The 24620-nt window shown below is 39.5% G+C and overlaps 1 protein-coding gene across 1 annotated transcript in view; it reads left to right on the forward strand.

Annotated features, from left to right (window-relative positions):
- MUSK (muscle associated receptor tyrosine kinase) overlaps positions 1 to 24620 on the forward strand; it is a 92537-nt gene that overhangs the window by 35368 nt on the left and 32549 nt on the right. The window contains exons 6-7 of the mRNA XM_052645287.1: positions 18115 to 18239; positions 24186 to 24345. Of these exons, the coding sequence (XP_052501247.1) occupies positions 18115 to 18239; positions 24186 to 24345 (285 nt within the window). The remainder of the gene's footprint in view (positions 1 to 18114; positions 18240 to 24185; positions 24346 to 24620) is intronic.

Raw genomic sequence — 24620 nt, forward strand, 5'->3', positions numbered from 1 at the left:
TTAATGAAACTTGAGACCAGAAAAATGCTTACTTCATTACTTTACCCAAGTTAGCCAAGAACAAGGATGGCTTACACCGTAAACCAGGACATCTTTCATAACCCCATTCTTGAGTCTTTTCTTTCTCTATGTTTATGTTACATAGATGAGAATTCTGGAGCATTGACATGCTTTAGCATCAGATAGACCAGAGTGTTAATTCTGACTCTGCCACTTACTAGTTATGTGAGGCTGGGTAATTTATGTCACCTCTTTGAGTCTATTTCCTCTTTGTGAAATGGGTGCAATATGACTTGGAGTGTAGGGTTCTTAAAAGGAGCTGGGATACCATGTAGATACTGTATGTGTCTGCCAGCTCTTTGATAAATACTGACTGCTATTGGTATTGTTGTCTGTTGTTTACATTGTTATGAAGCTGGATGACTTCTATCCAGAGAATATTGCTGGTTTAGTCTTCTCAAGTTTCACAAATAGAATGTCAACATTACCAACTGCTTCTCTTGCTTCCAAAGAATATAAATCTCCTCTCAACCAGCAATGCTTTGTCCCTGCATTCTTGATACTTGTTAGAGATTAATAACTTTGGTTTAGCCCTATTGTGACAAGTGACATAAGGATGCTTATCTAAGGTGCTATATGAAGATATGCCTTTACCAGCAAACTGGAAAGAGGCTATATAGAATCAGCATGTCCCTTACCCAAATAGTGTAACAACATGAAAGTCAAGGCAGGCTCAGTGCAACATCCCAAGCTTACATCATATTTTGCTCACTACAGAAATAGCTGTTTGCCAAAAACCTTCTTGAAAATATTGATCATTCCGTCACTCACTGCTCTGAAAAACATCTTAAGTGAGAAACTGCTTTAAAAATTTTTTCAAAAAAAAAAAATTTTTTTTTCTACCTGGGGAGAAAATAAATGGTCTCTCTCGAGAAACTGGCATTTTGCTCTCCTTCCTGTAGTGAGAACTGTATACTTTATTTTTTGCCCCACCTTGCATGTTTTTCAGAATACAGTTTGAAGCTTTGTCATAATATTTGTTCCACTAAACCAACAAGAGGTCTCCTTTTCTTGAGACAAACGTGTTGTTATTTAAGGTACTGTCACATCATTGATTATGCTCACTTCAAAAACCTCTATGGAAAGAGATGGAAATAACCAAGTTGATGGACTGACGGAACTCTTGAAGGTAGTGGTTTTCAAGCATCAGTGCACATGAGAAGCAACCACAGATTTTATTAAAAGATACAGCTCTAGGTTGCATTCCCCAGAGATTCAGACCTGATGGATCTCTCTTAAGGCCTTTTAACAACCTCCCAGATGATCCTCACATAGGTAGTCTATGAACCACACTTCATGAAACCTGGGTTCGATCCCTGGGTTGGGAAGATCCTCTGGAGGAGGGCATGGCAACCCACTCCAGTATTCTTGTCTGGAGAATCCTCATGGACAGAGAAGCCTGGCAAGCTACAGTCCATGGGGTCACAAAGAGTCAGACACAACTGAGCGACTAAACACATAGCCCAAGGACACACAGATAAATAAGACATGGTTCACTTCTTGAAAAGTGTCCAAATTTAGTGAGAAAGGCATGCAAGCAAAGAATTATAGTAATTAGAGTTCAATATATTTGCAACAATAGAAGTTTGGGCAAGATATACACAGAGGACAGCAGAGACAGTGAGAAGCCAGGGAAAGATTTGAGAGGTGAGGTCCATCTTTGATTGATGAACAGCAGCTCATGCTACATACCATGTGTCAGTAAGAGAGGAAAAAATGCAGATTTCTCATGCAAGCACAGGCTGACACCGACTCCAAACTAGGAAGTCAAAGGTGGTCTACAGAGTTTGGTTGGTACCTACCAGAGGTGCTATGAAAACCAAAATGAGCTACAGTTTGACTCACAAGCTATTTGAGTTGATACTCTGTCATCTTTTGCTGGACATAATTTTAAAATGGTTCCATATCTACCATCTCATTGGTGTGGGAACCTACAGTTTGGAGGTCCTATTGTCCGACTGGGGCAACCAGAATTCCATTTCAAAGCCTACCAAAATGTTCCCAAACCGAGCCACTTGAGACAACCGGGATATTATGGTGTCACTTAAGATTAAGGTTATAACTACTGTTTCTTTTCCCATTTAAAATTTCTGGCTAGCTAATAAATAAATGTTTTGAAAATTCTGGTTCTTATTAAACTTCAGCTTCTTTGCCTGCTGTCAGAGCTCAGGTATCTTCCTTTTCATAAGATTAGGTCAAAGTGTTATTTAAAAGCAAACTAATATTTTGATACATACACTGTGGTTATGTAAGATGTTAATGGGGCTTCCCAGGTGGTGCCAGTGGCAAAGAACCTGCCTGCCAATGCAGGAGATGCAAGAGATTTGGGTTCACTCCCCGGGTTGGAAAGATCCTCTAGAGTAGGAAATGGCACTCCACTCCAGAATTCTTGCCTGGAAAACTTCATGGACAGAGAAGCCTGGTGGGCTACAGTCCATGGGGTCGTGAAGAGTCAGACACAACTGAGTGTGCACACACTATGCAAGATGTTAACAGTCGAGGAAACTGCATGAAGAGTACCTGGGGACTTTCTTTCACTTCCTTTACAACTCTTCTGTAAATCTAAATTTATTCCCAAATAAAAACATTCGGAAAGGGTAAACTCAAAGAGGCTTCTGTCCTCATCATTAAGCAGTTTAGCATCTCCTCCCATTAAAACCAGAAAGTAATTATTTTAAGAATGAAAAAAGTGAATCAGAGCCAAGATTCAACTTTTTTCTTGGCTTACAGTTAACCTTGTAATATATTTTTCAGGACCATTTTAACAAAAGTATTCCTAATATCTGCTCTCGTTACATCTAGGACTGAAATCAAAACAAGTGGACTTTGTGTGGCTCTTGCCTGATTTCCTTGGTAAACACGTCTTACTCACAGTCATTATTCACCATCCATATTTACAAGCTAAGAAAATGTTATTATCTCAAAGACCACAGAAATGTTCCCGACCCAAGCCACTTTAGAGAATAGGAATGTCACAGAGGCAGGCCAGCCTGACTATGAGGTGGGAGTCACTGTTTGTGAGGGTACTGTGGATGTTTTTTTAAAGGAGCTTGTGCTCCAATTCCTTCAGAGATGGAGCCACAGTGGATAGACCTCTTTATGCATTACTCAGCTTCAAAGGGGACAGAAATGTAAACAGTGGCAGCACACCAGGATCAAGTTTCTTTGCTTTAGCCATCAAGAAGTCAGGAAAGGAAAATCAGGTATTTACTTAGGTTTATCATTACTATCGTCAAGCTTTCTTTTAATGCTTGAAAGACAAAAGAAGAATCTGTTCGGAAACAAAGTACCCCAGAGTCTCACTATGATTACGTTTCAACCACCCTTGAGCCACTTATAAGTAAAAAAATTAAAAGTTAAAATGATCTTTCTTGTTCTCTGTGGTGGCTCTCTACTAACAGGCATCTCCGACTCCATAATTCTGAAAATACGATGCTAGATGAGACATCTAACCTATTTAAGAATAGATTCAAATAGTCTAATATTGATTAGCATCTATGTTTTAAAATAGGATCTGAAGAATGAATTTCTCTTTCTAGAGTGATTCTTCTCAGACAATTGAGGAAAGGATTTAAGTTCATGCTTTTAATACCTACAATATATGGGACGCTGCCTGCTAAGGAAGACCGAAATTTAAAATAAGACGAAATAGCCTTCTACCTTTGAAGTCAGTTGGAAGAACAGCTGTCGTCAGTCAGGAAGACACCATAGAGATAGAAACAGGAAGGAAGGGAGGGAAGGAGGGAGGAAAAGAGGGAGGGAGGAAGAGCAAGAGGAGATGGCTTCAAAGTCAGCCTTCAATACTTTCTAGCTATGTGTCAGTTGCTATATTAACTTCCTTGTACAGATCATTTTACTTAATCTTCTCCATAATCCTACAAGTTGGGGGTTAACAGGTTCTGCATTTTCTGCAAGAAGACACTGAAGTCCAGAGTAGCACAGATCAAACAGCTAGTAAGCAGTAGAGGGAGGACCCAAACTCAGAGCCTCCTGCCTGGTTTCCCATAAGGGGTACTGTACACAACGGAAAGGAAATATTATTTTGATTTCCCAATTTCTGATTATGTTCTTAGAAAAAGTCCTAGAACGGTATTCTTATAGTACCAGATGGTCAGAGATTTTTTTAGGATATTGCCCAAGAAGAAAATTATAAATGTCATGCAAATAATGTACTATTTCACCCTCCATTGAGACTTCAATTCTAGGTGGCCTTGAGACTTCAATTCTAGGTGGCCAAATTCCTGTTATTCCTTGACTTTCCTCATTCTTGCAGTCAGAAGGATGGAAATCATCTCACACGTGCACCTGTTTTCTCTTCTGGTTTCATTTCTTTCTTTCTGTAAGATCTACATGACCTGTATTAATTTACTAAATGTATCCCTTTTATCTCCACTAGAGAACTTTGATGGCTTTCCCTCCTCCCATATACCAATACATTCCACCCCCGCCCCCCAGCTTTCTTCTCCTTCAACTAATACAGTAAATTGAGTAGGAAAATTTACCTCTTTAGAATCAAGTCATAGTCACACAGATATACAGTCAAAACTGAGGAGACAGACTTTAATAAGAGCAAATATAAAAATGAGTATTGGATACTCATGACTTTTAGTGGAATCAGTGACCTAACTGCATCATTATATGAAATGCAAACAAAAACTTGTGCGAATTTATATTCATAGAGGTAGAGTATTTAGAAAGAGTCTAACTATTCACTGAATTTGTGAGACTCTAGGTGTGTTAGTTTTAGTTCCAGGTACCACAGATAAGAGGATAACTTAAGAAAAGAAGGGAAGCTAAGCAGTTCAAGATTGAGAAGTCGGGATGGCAAACTGGGGTTAGCATGTTGGAAAAATGAAAACATGTGATGGATTTTATTTTCATTTCTGTCCAGTAGGTAGAAGTAGGAACTGGGTCTTGTGGGTAGTAATTATAAGGAGACTGATTTTGGTTTGATTCAGGTTATATACATGTACCTGTTTTTTAAACACAGCTGTTTAAAATGGGTTGAAACTAAGTTCTCCATAAATCAAACTATTCGAGAAAACGATGGATACACTGTTTAACTTGGATGTTGATTATATCTCAGATTATTCCAATATGAGACATCTCAGACTCTCCATTCTAAATGTTCTACTGAACAATCCCAAGGAAGCAGAGAAGGAAAATGAATGACTATCCAACACTTTTTTCAAAGTATTTCCACAAGAGGCTATGCTAGACTTTAGCGGGGAAAATGACACAACAAAAATAAAGCATGCTCTGTTGCTCCCTCCTCCATCCCACAAAGATTACAAATCACGTTGGAGGACAAGACCGACGCATTACACATAAAGTCATTCAAAGAGAGTTTATCAATTAAGTAGACATAAAGACCATAAAGCAGAATATATGTAAAATTGCTAAGAGGTAAAACAGTCGGTTCAGAAGTCAAGAGGGATGGCGGTAGGGTAGGCAAGCAGGATACACAGTAAAACCAGGACTACAGTTTGACCTCGAAATAACAAATAATCTCATACACTGTGTGACTGTATGCAAACTTGAATAGCGTGCAATTTCTCTAACTTAAAGTAACCTCAACTGTTTATGCATGTGTGTGAATGTGTGTACATATGTGTATATATTAATACATAGCGTATATAAATATGTACATATTTATATACATAAAGAATCTGCCCTCAGTGCAGGGGATGCAGATTCAATCCCTGGGTTGGGAAGAACCCCTGGAGAAGGAAATGGCAACTTACTCCAATATTCTTGCCTTGGAAATGCCATGGACAGAGGAGCCTGGCAGGCTACAGTCCATGGGGTCACAAAAGAGTCGGACACGACCAGAACAACAACACATGAGATATGTATTTGAATTTTGTATGTAAAAAGAAATTTTGAGAGTTGATATACGAAAGTTTAATTTCTGGTGGGACTTCCAGATTTCCTTTTAGGAAAATGGCAAATCTTAGAGCTTCTTTGATCCCCTGAATTGGTTCTATATATCTGCAGTGGAGGAAATGGGTGCATTCGTTTGACTGCTTCCAATTCCAAACAAATCAAGCAAAATGAGTCATAATAACAATAACAACAACAAAGTGAAAAGCAGCAAAGGAAAAATCAGCATTGCCCTCAGAGTCTACTTCAAAATATAGTCCAGTCCAGTAAAAGACCATTACTGCAAAATTACAAGGAGGCTGAGGATTTACCTGCACTTGCTCTAGAACCCTAAAAAGAGTAGTGTACGAGATGAGTAAATAAGGTTCTCAAAACTACTGAGGCCCTTCAACTTTAGTGGAGCAAAATTTTGGAGATATAGCAGTCAAATAACACAGATTTTTGACGTTCCCATCTAAGTCCCCTGCCCATCTCAGGCACCCATAGTTATTTTGCTGGTTCCAAAAAAACAGTTGTTCCCCCCCACCCCCACCCCCCGCAGGCTTGGAAATAAGTACAATTGTGCTAAGGAACTCTAAAGACATGCTCAGCCCAAAGACATTCAGGTATAATTTTTCAGGCCCAATTTGGTCTAACTATGGACCTTCACTTATTTCTTCCGATTAAGGTCTTTGTTCCAAGCAGGGAGTCTCTGCAGCTTTCTAGTGTCCAGATGGACCAGTTTTTAGTATGGAAAAATCTCATTTTTATCCAATATGACCTTGATATTTAAAAAAAAATAAAATAAGAATGTGTCATGGACTTGACAGAAAGAGTACAATCTAACTAGGAAGTTATAAACAAGTTCTCCTAAATTTGAGAGTATTGGGCATTAAATATAAAAATGAGGCTTTCTCACTGTGATGCTAGGTAGAACAGAAAACTTTGTGTCTGAAAGCTGCAGAGGCATTTCTGGCTCTGCATCTGCAGCAAATCTGTGAGTTTCCAATTCCTTGTCTGAAAAATGGGCTGAATAATATCAGGTATGTATCATCACAGGGAAATGGCTAGCATTAAATGAGATAATGTACAACGTGTGTGAAAATACCCATAATCTGTAAGGAACTATACCAATGTATTCTTATTTCTAAAAGTAGATAACAAGAGCATCGCTATTTTATACTATAAACAAATATTGCACTTGGCTTATTACTAAATCAAAGAAAGGTCTATTCTAACTACACATCAATTTTAAAAAAAAAAAGGTCTAAATTGACACAAAATACATCTTCACAATAGAAAGATAAAACTTCATGTGGGATCAGTCTCTGATTTGGTTGTATTAAACATTTTGGAACAATTAATTTAGTGGATGTCTCTTTTCTAGGATTTTTAAAAACTGAAAAATTCTCCATTCCATACACCCAATTTAGACATTTTTATATTTTTCTTTGTAGCTTGCTTTACTGTTCTTTTTCCCTGAAAGATAATGATGAGCTCCTCTCTGCTCTCTGGGCAGCCTCTGAGAATCAATACAGAGGAATCTGTCTTGGTTGTAGGCTCTGTTCTGCAGAAACCCCCTAATCCTCTGTTTACCACAACAGGAGTCTATTGCCATAGAAATGATAGCTGAGATCCCAGATTCAACATCACTGCCTTCACAGCAGGGCCTCATAAGAGGAGAAGCCATACTAACAAGGAGAAACACAATCAGCACTACTATTATCAGAATAGTAGGCAGTTTGTTGCCTTGAAAGAAAGGGCAGTTGTCAACGATGAAATTAAAATGCATGAATGAGCTATGTTGTTGGGTATGCTGTAGTTCATTTTCTGTGTGGTGCTGCCTGACTAAAAGCAATAGTTTGAAAGTTTATGTCATTTGATAGTTTGCTTTTAAAAGGTCAGTGGTTTCCCTTGATTGCATTTGTTTCTTATTGAAATAAGAAACAAGCAGGTCCTAAGTCATCTTGTACAGTAACATTTCTGTGCTCAAAGATTTTCCTTTTCATGATGTGTTGTTTTTGTTTGTGTGTTTGTTTGTCTTGTTCCTATTAATAGAAGAGAGTGAACCTGAGCAAGATACTAAAGGTATTTTTTTTTCTTTCTGCACTGCTTCTTTTATAAACGTATGGTTCTATTCAACTGTTTATTTCTCTGACCTTACAAACAACTCTGAGTGCCATGATTTTATTAGGAAATAACAAACAATGTATGGGGAATATTAATTCAGCATTTAACAGTGTTATGAGATGGGCTGCTTTATATATAATATAGTTATTGAGGATTTGCGTGTATTAAGAAAACCTTGAACGAACAGAAATAAACTCTGTATCCTAGACTCTGAAAATGCAAACAAAATGAAATGACATAAATCAGCCTGAGAATATAAATGTCACACAGACTAGAATGGAAAGTTCCTCTGACCAAAAGCCTTGAGGGTGGGGGGCAGGAGGTGAGGGTGTTACGGTCTTTGGAGACTTGTAAAAATGTCAAGGTGCCAGCTGAGATTTTTATTGTTACTACTTCAAGTGGACAAGTATTACATAACTGCTCCAAACCAAACCAAATCAATCAAACTGTTCTAACTTTTGTGTATTTTGGATGAAATTCACAAGCTCTCATATAATACAGTTTGGCTTTAGGAACAAACCCTAGGCTGGTATTCTTTGAAACAGCCCCTTCTTATCTAAGTATTTCAAATAAGGTATCTGAGATGTTTTCCTATTTAAACATCACGCTGCTTATAACTAAATCTAGATAAAATCATTTCACCTGCATCTGTATGATTCTGAGGGATTTTTTGTTTATTTTTAGTTAGAGTTTTTGTTTGTTTTCAATTTACTCTTCTCAGTGCTGGTTTGAATCAAGTAACAAAAGATCTCTTTAAGAGAGGCTAGAAAATAAGAAAGAAAGAAAGAAAGGAATGAGAAAAAAAATGCAAATCCATGCAAGCTCATTACATCCTTTGAAGTAATTGCTCAGAAATACAATTTACAAGGGCCTTAAATATTCTTCTGGTCCTATTCCCTTTCCAAGAAAAGAGAGGCAATTCATTTCAAGCCAAACTGCTTATTAATTTCAAGATTTAATTTGGGTCCCCTGCCTGTTAGGCTTTCCATTACACCACCAGTGAAATTTCAGAGTGAATAATGTTCCATCTCCTTATTACAAATTCAGATTACCCCTTAAAATGACAACCAATGACAAAATTTATTATATAGCTGAAAGTATTTTGAAAAATGGAACAAGAAAGAGGGAGCAGGGTAGAGGGAGGGAGGAAAAAAAGAGACAGAGATAAAGGAAATGAGAATACAATATGGTTATGTTATAAAGGACTTGGAATCACTGGCTGCTTAAGTCCCATTTTGAATACAGGATTCTCAACCTGAAGTTATTAAAGTAAACTTATCCCGGAGAAAATAAAGCCCCAAACTCAGGACTAGACACCATGAAAGAAAACCCAAGGATAAATAGATTGCCATGTCTATTTCACATGTTGCAGATGAATAGTAATATGCTTGCCCACAGGAAAGCAAATGGGAAAGAGCTCACAGCGAATGGGAGAATGACAATAAGACTATCTATAGAAAGAAGAGTTGAATAATTTTTTCTTTAAAAATCCATATCTAAACAATTATCAACATTTTTCAGATGACCAAGTAATTCCATGCCCTTTCTACTAAACAGCTTGTTTATGCAACAAAGCACTTTTATATTGTCTTTCATGCAAAGAAAAGGTGAAATGGCGATATTCAGGGGACATTTATTTGATATGAAGCCTATCACATTACTTTTAAAATGGATGACTTAAAATGAATTTTCAGTTTGTGGCTGCTGCTGAAGCAATGGGAGTTTATTATTGAACTGTGTTTAATTTTATTATTACAGGTGTATTGTTATCCATGGAGCAGTTTGACACTTATTTTTAATGGCAACTGGCTTTTTGTTTTTTATGTTTGATAAATGTGGTGAAATTTCTTTCCCCATCCCATTACCTTTTGTGCTTGGAACTGGTAACAAATACTGATGGGTATAAAAATATCAGCTTTATTGCTGATAAAGCTAGGTTGAAAAAGAAAGCTTTCTCTCCTTTCATCCAAAAATTAGATTCATGTAACTTCCAATTCCTCCCCACAGCCTCCACATTTTACCTGGAGTTGTAGGATGGAGAAACCCGACCTGGGGAACTTATCTATGGGACATTAACCCCATACCCTTCTTGTTCACTGGATAGCTGGGAGAAAGATGGCCCAAACAGGACAGAGATATTCATCACGTAGACAAGTCCTTTTTTCCAATATCACTAATCAGAAGAATCACTCATTTATTCATTCATTCAACAAATATCTATTGAGTGCTCACCATGTACCACACAGGGTTCAGGATCGATTGCTCAGTGAATCAATCAATCAATTATCTAACTATCAATCAGCCTGTGTTAATGAATAAAGCAAGCTCCACTCTTCTGATGCTTACATTCCACGAGAAGAGACAGCCAAAACAGAAATTATGCAATTGAGATGCAGACACAGAGAACAGACTTATGTACAAGGGTTGGGGAGAAGAGGGAGAGGGTGAGATAAATGGAGAGAGTAGCATGGACGCATATACATTAACATATGTAAAGAGACAGCTTGGGGGAATGTGTTATATGTCTCAGGGAACTCAAACTGGGGCTCTGTAATAACCTAGAGGGATGGGAATGGGCAGGAGGTGGGAAGGAGACTCAAGAGGGAGGGGATATATGTACACCCATGGTTAGCTCATGTTGATATATGACAGAAATCAAACCAATATTGTAAACCAATCATCAATCAATTAAAAATAAATATTTTTTAAAAACTAAAAAAAAAAAAAAACTGTAAAAAACAAAACAAGACAAATTATGATGTGGTGTAAGGGTGATGGGCCAAGAAAACATTATGAGAAGAAGACAGTTGGGTCAAAACCCAAAAGCTGTTTGCCATCTTCTTTGAGAGAGGGAAACTCAGAAGAAAAGTGAAAGCTATCCTTCAATACTGAAAAAAGAGGCAAGTTTCTATTTTATATGGGCTTCCCTGATAGCTCTGTTGGTAAAGAATCCGCCTGCAATGCAGGAGACCCTGGTTCAACCCCTAGGTCGGGAAGATTCGCTGGAGAAGGGACAGGCTACTCACTCCAGTATTCTTGGGCTTCCCTCGTGGCTCAGCTGGTAAAGAATCCACGTGCAATGCGGGAGACCTGGGTTCAATCCATAGGTTAGGAAGATCCCCTGGAGAAGAAAAAGGCTACCCACTCCAGTATTCTGGCCTGGAGAATTCCATGGACTGTATAGTCCATGGGGTCTCAAAGAGTCGGACACGACTGAACGACTGTCATGGGCTTCCTTGGTAGCTCAGATGGTAAAGCATCTCACTGAAATGTGGGAGACCGGGGTTGGATCTCAGGGTTGGGAAGATCCCTTGGAGAAGGAAATGGCAACCCACTCCAGCATTCTTGCTTGGAAAATCCCATGGATGGAGGAGCCTTGTAGGCTATAGTCCATGTGGTCGCAAAGAGGTGGACATGACTGAGTGACTTCACTTTCACTCTGTTTTATCTTTTGGCAAGAAAGTGGGAGTACAGGAGAGACCAGCTTTCCTTTACTTCCTGGCCTTTTCCCCTCCTCTTATCCCACAAGGCTCAACAATGAAACCCATGGTCAACCAAGGGTATATCTGTCTCTGGAGAAGGAGACCAACAGCTTGTCAACACAACCCTACATTCATGAAGCCACTTGCAGTGCCAGCAGTGATCTTTTCTGTACCCTCCTGTGCCTCACTGGACCAGAAGTTTCTGATATGGGGCAAGGCAGCACATTAATTAAATGAACTCCAAGGCTATATTGACCTCTAGAATGATAATGGACTGTTTCACTTACCATCTCACATAATTCTTAGCTGTGTTGTGCAATATAGGTCATCAGAGGTTTTGCAATGAGCCTGAATGATATTCCAAATAATGTAATGCCAGCCAAAAATAAAAGCAAAAGCCATAAATTACAAAATAAATAAATAAATAAACCTTCCCTTATTACTAAATTTCCAGGAAGAACTTAAAGTCCCAGATGAAAATGATTGCCTTTGAAAATTAAAGCAGAAAAAAATCTAAATTTCATACTTTTCCAATTTCTTATGCTTCTCATCTTCAGCCAGAAGCTTCTCACTCAGGTTCAAGGGTAACTGACTAGTGTCATCTTTAGAGCTGCTAGCCACACTTTTCCAGAATTCATGGAATTGAAATAATCCTACTCTTAACCTCTCAAGGATCCTGCCTTTTTTCTTTCCAGATTCTCAGAGACAATGGGACCTATAAAATGATCATCCCAGTAGTCTCACACTCACAAAATTCTGGACACACAAGTATAGCCCTAAGCTCTACAAGAGCTATTTCAGCCCAATGATAAATGTGGACTCAATTATGTTGCGCAATCTAAGCCTTTATTATCCTTGTGAAAACACCAGAAAGGAAGAGAATCCCTGGGTGGACTCTTGTTCAGATGCCCGTCACTCTGTATTAGTTGCCAGGGGTCCACAGCCTGTGAATTAGGACCAAGTTGGGAGAAATCTCAACCAGGTGGTCAGATGGAGTACTGCTTTTGTCACTCTGAAGGCAATGTACACCGCCTCCCAGGTGGCTTGTCCTCTTGAGATATTTGGACCTTCTCGTGGGTATAGCCTCTGTCATCTAGTCTTGATTGACACTTCCTATAAACCAATCCAGCATATTTACAATTTTTAATTTCCCATTTCACCTTAGAGCCTTGTTTTTCTGGAGTTCCAGCAGAAGCGCAGCCTTCACTCCCGATTTTAAGCAAGCATTTTCAGCCCTGACTACCAGGCTCTCAGAACTCCATAATTTGTGGACTGGTTGCAAACGGCAATACAGGGCCCTTCATTCAAAAATCACTTACAATTTTTAAAGACACAGGCAGAAGAAAAAATAAGCCAAGCATGGGGCCCTCTAAGCACGGGGCCCTGGGAGAATATACAGGTGACTCGCTCTTGAAACTAACCCCACTGACCACCATGATGACTGCTATTTTTCTTGCTATGGAGTTTTTCAGGTTGTAAATATTGCCTGCTAGTAAAAAAAAAAAAAAATTCAAGCCTTAGAGTTAGTCGCTCGGTCGTGCCCAACTTTTTGGGGCCCCATGGACTGCAGCCCTCTGTCCATGAGATTTTCCAGGCAAGGATACTGGAGTGGGTTGCCATTTCCTTCTCCAGGGGATCTTCCCAACCCAGGAATTGAACCTGGGTCTCCTGCACTGCAGGCAGATTCTTTACCAACTGAGCTACAAGGGAAACCCAGTAAAAAAAAATAAAATTCAAGCCTACATTTTGTTTTAACTTGCAATCATCTGCCACAGAGCTCTGATCTAAAACTGGTGTGGTTACTGGGCCTATACCCTGAGAAAACCACAATTCAAAAAGATACAAGTACTCCAGTGTTCACTGCAGCACTATTTACAATAGCCAGGGCATGTAAGCAAGCTAGCTGCCCATCAACAGATGAATAAAGAAGTTGTACATACACACACACACAACAGAATATTCAGTTCAGTCAGTTCAGTTGCTCAGTCGTGTCCAACTCTTTGCGACCCCATGAATCGCAGCACACCAGGCCTCCCTGTCCATCACCAACTCCCGGAGTTCACTCAGACTCACGTCCATCGAGTCAGTGATGCCATCCAGCCATCTCATCCTCTGTCGTCCCCTTCTCCTCCTGCCCTCAATCCCTCCCAGCATCAAAGTCTTTTCCAATGAGTCAACTGTTCACATGAGGTGGCCAAAGTACTGGAGTTTCAGCTTTAGTATCATTCCTTCCAAAGAAATCCCAGGGCTGATCTCCTTCAGAATGGATTGGTTGGATATTACTCAGCCATAAAAAGAAACACATTTGAGTCTGTTGCAGTGAGGTAGATGAAACGAGACCCTGTTATACAGAGTGAAGTAAGTTAGAAAGAGAAAAATAAATATCATATATTAACTCATATATATGGAATCTAGAAAAATAGTACCGATGAACCTATTTATAGAAAAGAGATGGAGACTCAGATACAGAGAATGGGCTAGTGGATACAGCAGGGGAAGGGGAGGCTAAGACAGATTGAGAAAGTAGCGCTGACGTACATACACGATCACATGTAAAACAGATGGCAAGCAGGAAGCTGCTGCACAACACAGAAAGCCCAGCCCTGTGCTCCATGACAACTGAGAGGGGTGGTACAGCGGGGAAGGAAGACTCAAGAGGGCGGGGACCATGTGTGTGCTCAGTCACTCAGTCTTGTCTGACTCTTTGTGACCCCATGGGTTATAGTCTGCCAAGCTCCTCTGACCTGCCTCTTGAGAAACCTATATGCAGGTCATGAAGCAACAGTGAGAACTGGACATGAAACAACAGACTGGTTCCAAATAGGAAAAGGAGTATGTCAAGGCTGTATATTGTCACCCTGCTTATTTAACTTCTATGCAGAGTACATCATGAGAAACACTGAGCTGGAAGAAGCACAAGCTGGAATCAAGATTGCTGGGAGAAATATCAACAACCTCAGATACGTAGATGACACCACCCTTATGGCAGAAAGTGAAGAGGAACTAAAAAGCCTCTTGATGAAAGTGAAAGAGGAGAGTGCAAAAGCTAGCTTAAAGCTCAACATTCAGAAAAGTAAGATTATGGCATCCAGTCCCATCACTTCATGGGAAATAGATGGGGAAACAGTGGAAACAGTGTCAGACTTTATTTTGGGGGGCTCCAAAATCACTGCAGATGGTGACTGCAGCCATGAAATTAAAAGACCCTTACTCCTTGGAAGAAAAGCTCTGACCAACCTAGATAGCATATTAAAGAGCAGAGACATTACTTTGCCAACAAAGGTCTGTCTAGTCAAGGCTATGGTTTTTCCTGTGGTCATGTATGCATGTGAGAGTTGGACTGTGAAGAAAGCTGAGCGCCGAAGAATTGATGCTTTTGAACTGTGGTGTTGGAGAAGACTCTTGAGAGTCCCTTGGACTGCAAGGAGATCCACCCAGTCCATTCTGAAGGAGATCAGCCCTGGGATTTCTTTGGAAGGAATGATGCTAAAGCTCAAACCCCAGTACTTTGGCCACCTCATGTGAAGAGTTGACTCATTGGAAAAGACCCTGATACTGGGAGGGATTGGGGGCAGGAGGAGAAGGGGACGACCGAGGATGAGATGGCTGGATGGCATCACTGACTCGATGCACATGAGTTTGAGTGAACTCCGGGAGCTGGTGATGGACAGGGAGGCCTGGTGTGCTGTGATTCATGGAGTTGCAGAGTCAGACACGACTGAGCAACTGAACTGAACTGAAGTGAAGCTCCTCTGTCCATGGAATTTTCCAGGCAAGAACACTGGAGTGGGTTGCCATGTCCTCCTCCAGGGGATCTTCCTGATTCAGGGATTGAACTCACTGTGGCTCCTGCATTGGCAAGTGGATTCTTTACCACTGAGCCACTTGGGAAGCCCCAGGAGGGAGGGGTATATATATATAAAAAATCATAGCTGATTCATGTTGATGTGTGGCAGAGAGCACCAAAGTACTGTAAAGCAATTATCCTCCAATTAAAAAAGAAAAACTGTTGCAGTTACCTCTGAACTCTCAGGACTGAGATCTGTGTCCAGTGTTTCTCCTCAGAACCCTACCCTTCTTCAGGTTTTAGGTTTTCTAGTAACTTAACTATTTCAATGGCAGAAGAAGTATGTGTCCCCTGATATGTTTCTCTGGAGCTGTGGGGCAGGCTCCACTGCAGCTTAAAAAATTTTTTAATGTTAAAATCTTTTTAATCTTGTAAAAAAAGTAGACACAGTAATATAGTAAACTCTCACAGTACCATTATCCAACAGCAACAGTGGTCAATAGTCTAGCATTTTATCTAACCAAGTACCATTTTATGGCTGCTGGTTTGCTTTAAAGCAAATCTCAGATATAAATTCAATCAGTACACATGTACTTTAAGGACTTTTAACACAGTCACATTACCATCCATCCCCAATTAGCACTCCTTTCTTAATACCATTTACTACCGGGATTGTACAATTTTTATCTGGTTGTCTCTAAAATGTCTTTTTATATCTGATCTGTTGAATAAGAATCCAAACAAGAATCCACACATTACACTCGGGACTATGCCTCTTAAATCTTTCTCAATCTATAATAGTCCCCTCATTTTCTTTTTTTTTCTCTCCAATGTTATTTGTTTGGGGGGGAAACAGAATATCTTGCCCTGTTCAACTGTCCGTATTTGGGATATGATTGAATTGTATCTTCATCATGGCTTTTTTAAGAGAACTATATACTCTTTCTATTTACTTTATTTATTTATGGTTGTGTCACATGGCATGTGATTTGCAGGATCCTCCTCGACCAGGGATGGAATCTGTGCCCCCTGTATTGGGAATACCAAGTCCTAACCACTGAACCACCAGGGAAGTCCTCTCATAATGTTGTATAACATGTTCCTCAACCCTGTATTCTTTTGTATATTGGTAATTAGACTCCTGTACTTAAAATCAGGTTCAATTTCATTTTTACATGGGGCACAAGGGAAAGATTCAGCTTCATTTTAAACAGTAAATCCACTCTTTTTTATTTTTGGATTGAAGTTGGCACCTTCGAATGGAAGGTGCCAAAGTTGGCACTTTTGCAATGAGGTTGGCGCCTTCCTTGCTTTCTCTTTCTCCTGGCTTTTTGGGTTCAGTGTTTGTATTTCTAGCATGCTCTTTCAGATTTCATCTCGTAGAGTCCTCCATATCAAAAGACAGGAGGGCGAGTTAATCTGAGCAGGCAAATCTGAAATCAGAACCTGCAAAAAGCATACAATTGTCAAACAAATTATGTCCTCCTGTATCTCTTTGAATTATGCAACCCTTTTAAAGAGCTATTAAAAAATCAGACCAACTTTTAATACAGTTGAATTTGATCTTTCTTTGTCCTGTACATCTTCTGTTTAGTATTTACTGTCTCTTCTGTACCTTCCTTTAGAATCCAAAATCCACAAATTCTATAAGTTTAGAAGAACTAAGCATCAAAGCATTGTATTAATGGGAATTTCATAGTCTAATATTATGTTTTGTACTTAAGTCCTAGAAAACAAAAGGCCAGAGCAAAAAAAACTTATACTTGCAATCAATGGGTAATTAAAAAGATTACATAATGATCTAGAGAACACTGGATTTGAAGTCAGAAGACTTGAGTTCAGGTTTCTCACCCATTAGTTTTATTACTTTGGGGAAACAAATTAACTGGGATTTTATTTCTACATCTATTTCATAAGAGCAGAAATTAGCTGATTTCTGAAGTCTCTCTCAAGATTAGTGATTCTGTGATCCTAAGAATCCTTCAATTTATTGTACATTCTGAACCTCATTTCCACTCTTTAATCAAAGGTAAAATTTTTTTTCACATCAAAAGAACTTCCTCTTATCTAGTAAGTGGGCATTCAGCCTTAGAAAAGAATAAAATTACTCATTATCCTGAGCATCTTTGTCTAAAATATTCCTTTTCTTTTTGACCCTGCATGCTCATCTCACTCTTGTAAAAGTTTAACAGATTTTGTCTGTCACTCTACCATGATATAGTTGAATATGTAAAGCATTAATTCAACTAAATATTATTACTTTGGTAGGCACTCTCCTAGGTACTGAATAAAACAGGCAAGGTTTTTGGTTGCTGACGACTCACAATCTGTTGCAGGGAGACAGACAATAGATAAAAATAAATAACTTCAGATCGTGGTAAGGTCTATGAAGACAATGAAATAGGATGATGGGAAAGTGAATGGGAGAAAGGTTAGACTTTACACTGGGCAGTCAAGGAGGGCCTTTCTCTGAAAGTATCACTTACACGGAGACTTAGATGACATAAGAAAACTACCACAAGATGTACGGGAAGCGTGCTCTAGGCCGAGGGATGACATGGGCATCATCCAAGTTGGGAACAAGCTTGGTGTATCCTGGAGTGGTGAGAAGCATAGGGTCACAGCATAAATGGCTGAGAAGCCAGGGCACAGCATTTGGTATTATCCTTAAGATAGAAGGAATGTGGAGGATCCTTCACAGGAGACCGTGATCTGATTTGCATTTCTTCAAGACTACCCCAGCTTGACCATTCCCAGTGGGAGAGTCGCTCACCACTTCTCTTTTCCTAACAGTTTTTGCCAGAATCCTGCGGGCTCCTGAATCCCACAATGTCACCTTTGGCTCCTTTGTGACCCTGCGCTGTACAGCCACAGGCATCCCTGTCCCCACCATCACCTGGATTGAAAATGGAAATTCTGTGAGTGCCATCTGTATGGGGACTTGTCTGGGGAAGACCCACTGGTGGTGAATTTGAGGGCAGAGCACATATTTGTAGAGTTACCATGATCTCTGTCATTGGTCTCACCTGCATCTCCATTTTTCAAAATCTTCCAATAGTTTCATTCTAGAAGTCACTGTCTAGAAACTGAACTTCATAGGTTTACTTCTTTCCTTATATCATAGGGAATAGTATAAAACCAAATTTATTCTTTACACTTTTGTGTAAAAGGGAAGTGGTAATAATTCCTTCCCACACAAAAATAATCAGCTGAAGGATTAGTCCACTGCTGGAGCCTAATTTGATGAAAAGCAATCCACAATTAGAATACATGTCTGTCAGTGCAACATTTTATTTTCATTTCTAATACTGGTAATAGTAGCTAATATATAGTATGTGATTGCTATGACTAGGCCCTGTTCTAAGCACTTTACATAAAAGCATTCATTTACTCATTATACAAATATTGAGTATCTCCTGGGCATCAGGCATTATTCTAGACATTGTACATACAGGCTCACCCAGAACAAGTCAAGTTTCCTATCCTCAAGTTTCTTACAGTAACATGGGAAAAAAACAAACAATAAAATAAGCAGACAGTAGAATCTATAGTCTGTGTGAATAGTGTCCAATGCCATGGAGAAAAATAAAGCAGGAAAGTGAGAAAGTACAACCTCAGGAGGAAGATTCTGTTTTCAATAAAGTGGTCAGAGAAGCCTTATTAAGATGAAGATATTTAAGCAAAGAGCTGAAGGAGGAGGCTATGTACATAACAGGGGGATTACAACCGGGCAAAGTGTCTGAGATAAGGGTATACCTGGTATGTCAGAGGAACAGCAAGTAGGTCAGTGTGGCTAGTGATCCTACAGGCTTACTTAGGTCATGGATACATTTGACTGTATTTGGGTGGAATGGAATGCGTCCTTTGGTCTGTTTCTGTTGTCTGTTTTACTGCTGACTTTCTTTCATTGTGTTTTGTTTCCTTGTGTGCCCAGTTATCTTTGACTACCTGTTCATTGTTTTGAGAAAATAAAAAAATGTCAGAGGTTAATGTGAGGTCTAGATAAAGGTTCTTTTCTCCAGAGAGTTTTTGTTTGTTTCTGCTAGGGACCAAGGGCTACTACCAATCTTTGATTGGCTTAAACTTGTTAAAGTAACTTGTAATCTTGTTCTTCTTTAGCTCTCTAATTAAACTTCAGGTATCATTTACAAATCAAATCTTATTTGACAGTACATTTTGTGGCTTTTCCATGAAGCTATAGGAGCTGTCTTAAGCCTTTCAAAGTAGTATAAAGAGATGCCCTAAGAAAACCTGGGAACTGACACTACGACTTTACTAATTTGTCTCACTCTTTAAAAGGCTTGTATGAGTTTAGAACTGGAAGATATATGATTATTCTCTGTTGGAGCTGAGGAGTAATTTTTAAAAGCCAGATGGTTTGAGTTAGTTTTGGTCTTACTGAGACTCCAACTTCATCTTTCAAGATGTGATTCACAAAAACACAGAAAGCAAAATAGATTCTTTGCCGGAGATTCTAAGGAATAAAATAAATGAACAGTGACTTTCTTCCAGAAAGAAAGCAAAAGGACATCTGCAGTTCTCATGGTCAGAGAGGGTTTGCTCTTACAGCCAAGTTTTGTTCTTGGTGCTACTATCCAAGTCCAACTAGAAACTGAGATGACTGCCCTGTGTTGATGCAAATCACAGGAAATGGAGGCAATTTTAGGCATTTAATGTCAGACAAGTAGCCAACCAGAGAAGTCTATTGAGAACAGGGGAGAGTCCACAGACCTGGGATCATTTTGGGTGGGCAGGATTAAGACAAATGCAGAGCCGGGAGCAATTTGGCACAGAATAAGACAGGATTTGAACTGTGCCCTTTAACTGACTATAAGGCAGTGAACTAACTTCACTAACACACTAAAGTACTAAAGTACAATAAGTACTTTAAAAGATGTGAATGCGCCTTCATCCCCATACATGAACATGCCAGTAAACTAAAACCCTGAATGCTTACAGCCAAAGAACAAGAGAAAGGCAAGGAAATTGCCCCAAAGTGGTAAAAAATTCTTTTGCTTTCTTCCTATGGAGATATCATTCATTTTTCATGAAAATTTGTAGTCTTAGATGAACTCAGAGTGAGCAGTAATATCCCTTTTGTTTTACAACGTTGGAAATAATACTTTGGTATGGCTACAGCAGAGATTACTTTTCTAAAAGAAAATATCCTCATATTTTAATAACCAGATTTACTTGAAGTTAAATCCAACTCTATTATTTTGGCATTCAAATAAAAAATTTGCACATCTCTCTTGCTTTGTCCGAAAGATATATTTATAACTCCTAAAACATGCTAAAAGTTCAATCATTTTAATTTATTAGAAGAGTTTTCAAAATGAACAGCCAAATCTGTATTGAAGATTGTGGTTTTTGAATTTCCTTAAAGGGAAGCTCACTTATATTTTATACATATTTTTAAGAGGCAGTTTTTTTGGTTTAAAGGACATGAGCCATGGAAACATCTTCTCTTACTGACTGTGTAAACCCAAGATAATTACATATATCAAGTGGAATATATTATGTGGAATATCTCAGCAGCCAGATTGAAAGAGGTCAATATTCATGGCGATGCTGATTAGAAACAGAATGGGAAATTTTCTCAGTCAACCTGTTCTTTTTCCATGATGCATAAACAGACATTATTACAACTCCCTAGACATGGACCACGCTAGGCCACATCCTAAAGTTCCCTGAGATAGTCCTAGCCAACTGGGATTATTTGCTGCATGACAAGGTCATAGAAGCCAGAATACCATTCAGAGGTCAAATTATGATAAAGTTATAGGATCCATAACTGGGGATAAATTCTCTCCAAACAGCATTACTAATGATATGTAAAAAGTATTCCACGTATGTTGTCTCCTTCAGAAGGCTTTTACATACATTTTATCAGGTGTGAACTAATATGCCTCTTTAATAGAGTTCCTGTTTGATGGCCTCATCTGAGGTCACAGTCTCACCCCTACACACACAACAGAGAACTGTTTATCCACTGCTTTCAGGTCAGTATGCCTGGGTGACTTGGGGAAAAAACATATTTATTGTAATACCAAATAAAGTCACCTCAATGAAGTCCTCCACTTTGCTTCAGCATCCTTCCTTAAAGCTCCCAGGCATAATCTGAACTCATCCTTTTGAGCTTTTAAATCTGAAAGGCCAAATAATCAAAACGCAGGGCAAAGGGGTGTTCTGAATTTTAGGTCATCAAAAATACTAAACTGTTGGTCAGATTGCTCCATGAAGAAAGAAAAACAAATTCAAATGATGACTAACAAGGCCTGCTGTGCATGAGTCACAAACTGAATCAAGCCAGGCCTCTGGAAACAGGAGGAAAAGCACTTAGGAACTCACATCATCAGGCAGTGAGCCTTGGGACTTGATGGTCTACCCGCTGGACCATGTCAGCACCTGGATGATGTCCAGGAGGATGGGGGTCAGGTGACTTAAAACTCATTTCTCTTTCCTCCCAAGAATGTTTTCAGTGACCTTGAGGAGTGACTTTCTTAGGTGTGAACATGAAAATAGTGCAAGTTTAGTCAGCATTTAGGGGATTACTCATTTCTGAGTTGTCTCCTAGGCATCGGCAGTACAGATCTACTTCTTAAAAGCAGCAGCAAACTTGCAAAGGAGGAAGGTAACTGTTCTACAGATTTCACATGTATAAACTGGGAAGGGATTATATTTATAAACAAAATATCCTCAGAGCATAAAACATACTAACTGACAGAGGTTTGTGCTCTTTAGCTCTTTTCTCTTTGTTGCTTTGTATTAAAACCTGGGGAGAGTCCAAACTTTTATTTCGCCAACAAAGATCTACTATAGAGCCCAGGGAACTCTACTCAATATTCTGTAATAACCTTTATGGGAAAGAATCTGGAAAAAAATGGATCTATGAATATGTATAACAGAATCACTTTCCTGTACACCTGAAACTAACACAATGTTGTAAATCAACTATACCCCAATAATTTTTTCAAATTGTGTTTCAAATTGTTCAGCCCTTTCCATCTAACCGGGACACTCAAATCCATAGGAACTTGCACCTCTGATAAATATGATAATGATGCATTCGGTTTGAATTCCCAGCTGCACATGTGTCTCTCAAAGATATTTTTTTCTCTGCCTTGTCAATTTCTCATAGAGTCCAGGCTGCTTATCTGGGGAAAATGCCACAATACTTAATCTGACCTGGGAAGTTTCCCCAGTTAAGGTAAACTGATGCTCACATAAACCAGTGTTTCTAAAAGAATGGAGACTCATAGTGTAAGATAAAGAATAAGAAGACAGGAGCTAACTGGACAAACTTTCACTGCCTAATTGCGACAGAGAGTGCTTGCTTCTGGGGCGACCCAGCTACCTGGCAGCAGAAGCATGGGAAGTTGGTCTCACCTCGGGGCTTCCCTCCCCCTTGCTGATCTAAATGTGAATCCTCCCTCAGGTGAAACAGTAAAATATCTTGGCTCCAAGTTTCTTACTCCTAGTTTCATCCTCTACTACTAGACAGAAAGATCTTTTTCAAGGCCACCGAGGTACTTCTACTCCTGCTCAAGGTAAACCATTAGCTGATTCCTGATCGTCAGTCCATTCACACTTCTGTCAAACTAGCAATTTCCCCCTCAGATAAGCAATGATCATGAAAAAAAAAAAAAAGGAAAAAATGGTAGAGTGCTTAACAAAGCAGCGAAGAAAGAATCGCCAGTTTAAGAAATGTCACCACCTTAACAATGACATTTAAGTCAGACGTTTATTTTGTTCATGATTGATTTGAGGTTTTGTTGTTACTGCTCTTCTTTTCTAATGACTATTCAGTTTAGGACTAGGCAAGGCAGGAAAACATAAAGATTAAAAGCACAGACTTTGGGGGTCAGACAAACTAGCATGTAAATTGGAACTCTGCAACCCAAAAGAATGTACTGGGAGCTGTCTTTCTCAGAGCTGGCATGCTGATGACTAAAGAGCACTTAGGTACGTTAACCTGTCAAATATGCTATAATACGGCATTGGTAGCCTGGCTCTTCAAGGATATTTGATTTTCTGATATGGGACATGATGCAGAAACAGGACTGACTTCACAACCTTTTTTTTTTTTTTCTTCTTGTTAACCATCCACTATTTATTGTGCATTTAGGGGGGAAACTGGAAAAGAATTATGAAAATGAGTCCAAAACTCTATTACCTCTCATAATTGACTGTCTCTAACTTTCAGACATAGAGAAGGTATCTTGGAAGATACACACAGGGTATCTCTTCTAGCTTGTGTTATCTACTGTCACACCACAGATGCCCTAGAGCCTGATCACTTAAAACAAGAGCCATTTATTAATGCTCACAAGTCCGTGGCTCGACTGGGTGGTTTTGCTGATTTGGGCTAGGATTGCCTGATCTTGTGATTGGCAGGTTGACTAGGAGCTAGTGGGTTTAGAATGGCCTTACTCATATATCTGGGGGTTATTATTGGCTGCCAGGTGGATCAGTGAGGATAACTGGGCCATAAGTGCCTCATCCTCTATCAGGCCCACTCTGGCTTGTTCACAGGAGGTCACAGGTTCTAAGAGAAACAAGAAAGCAAGCCACAGTGTGCAAGAACTTTGCAAGTCTCTGTGTCTTTTGAAAAGACACAGATTGGCTTGATTGTCACAAGCCAATCAAGACTCAAAGCATGAAGAAAGAAGCAACCTCGGAAAGGAAGAGCAACAAAGTCACATTGTAAGGTCATGGGCGTTGGGAGACAAAAGTTGTTGGCAATTTTCGCAATCTACCACAGGCCTTTTGATCCTAATCCTTTTTCTTTCCAGTCTACTTTATACAGCATATTAGAAATTATTGACCTAATTCTATCTTCTTTTCCCCCCTGACTCCACCAGGTTTCTTCCGGGTCTATTCAAGAAAGTGTGAAAGACCGAGTAATTGACTCAAGACTGCAGCTGTTTATCACCAAGCCAGGACTCTACACGTGCATAGCTACTAACAAGCACGGAGAGAAATTCAGTACTGCAAAGGCTGCAGCCACCATCAGTATAGCAGGTAGGATGGCTGTTTGCAACTGCACTCTTTCAGGAGAGGACAAGGGGACAACAGAGGATGAGATGGTTTGATGGCATCTCTGACTCGATGGACATGAGTTTGAGCAAGCTCTGGGAGTTGGTGATGGATAGGGAAGCTAGAGTGCTGCAGTCCATGGGGTCGCCAAGAGTTGGACATGACTGAGCGGCTGAACTGACTGACTGAGGAGAAGAGAGAGTTGGTACTATTCCACAACATCCTTCACTAGGGAACATCTTTTTTTTTTTTTTTTTAAT

The sequence above is a fragment of the Budorcas taxicolor genome, chromosome 8, assembly GCF_023091745.1.
Source record: "Budorcas taxicolor isolate Tak-1 chromosome 8, Takin1.1, whole genome shotgun sequence".
Lineage (NCBI taxonomy): Eukaryota > Metazoa > Chordata > Mammalia > Artiodactyla > Bovidae > Budorcas > Budorcas taxicolor.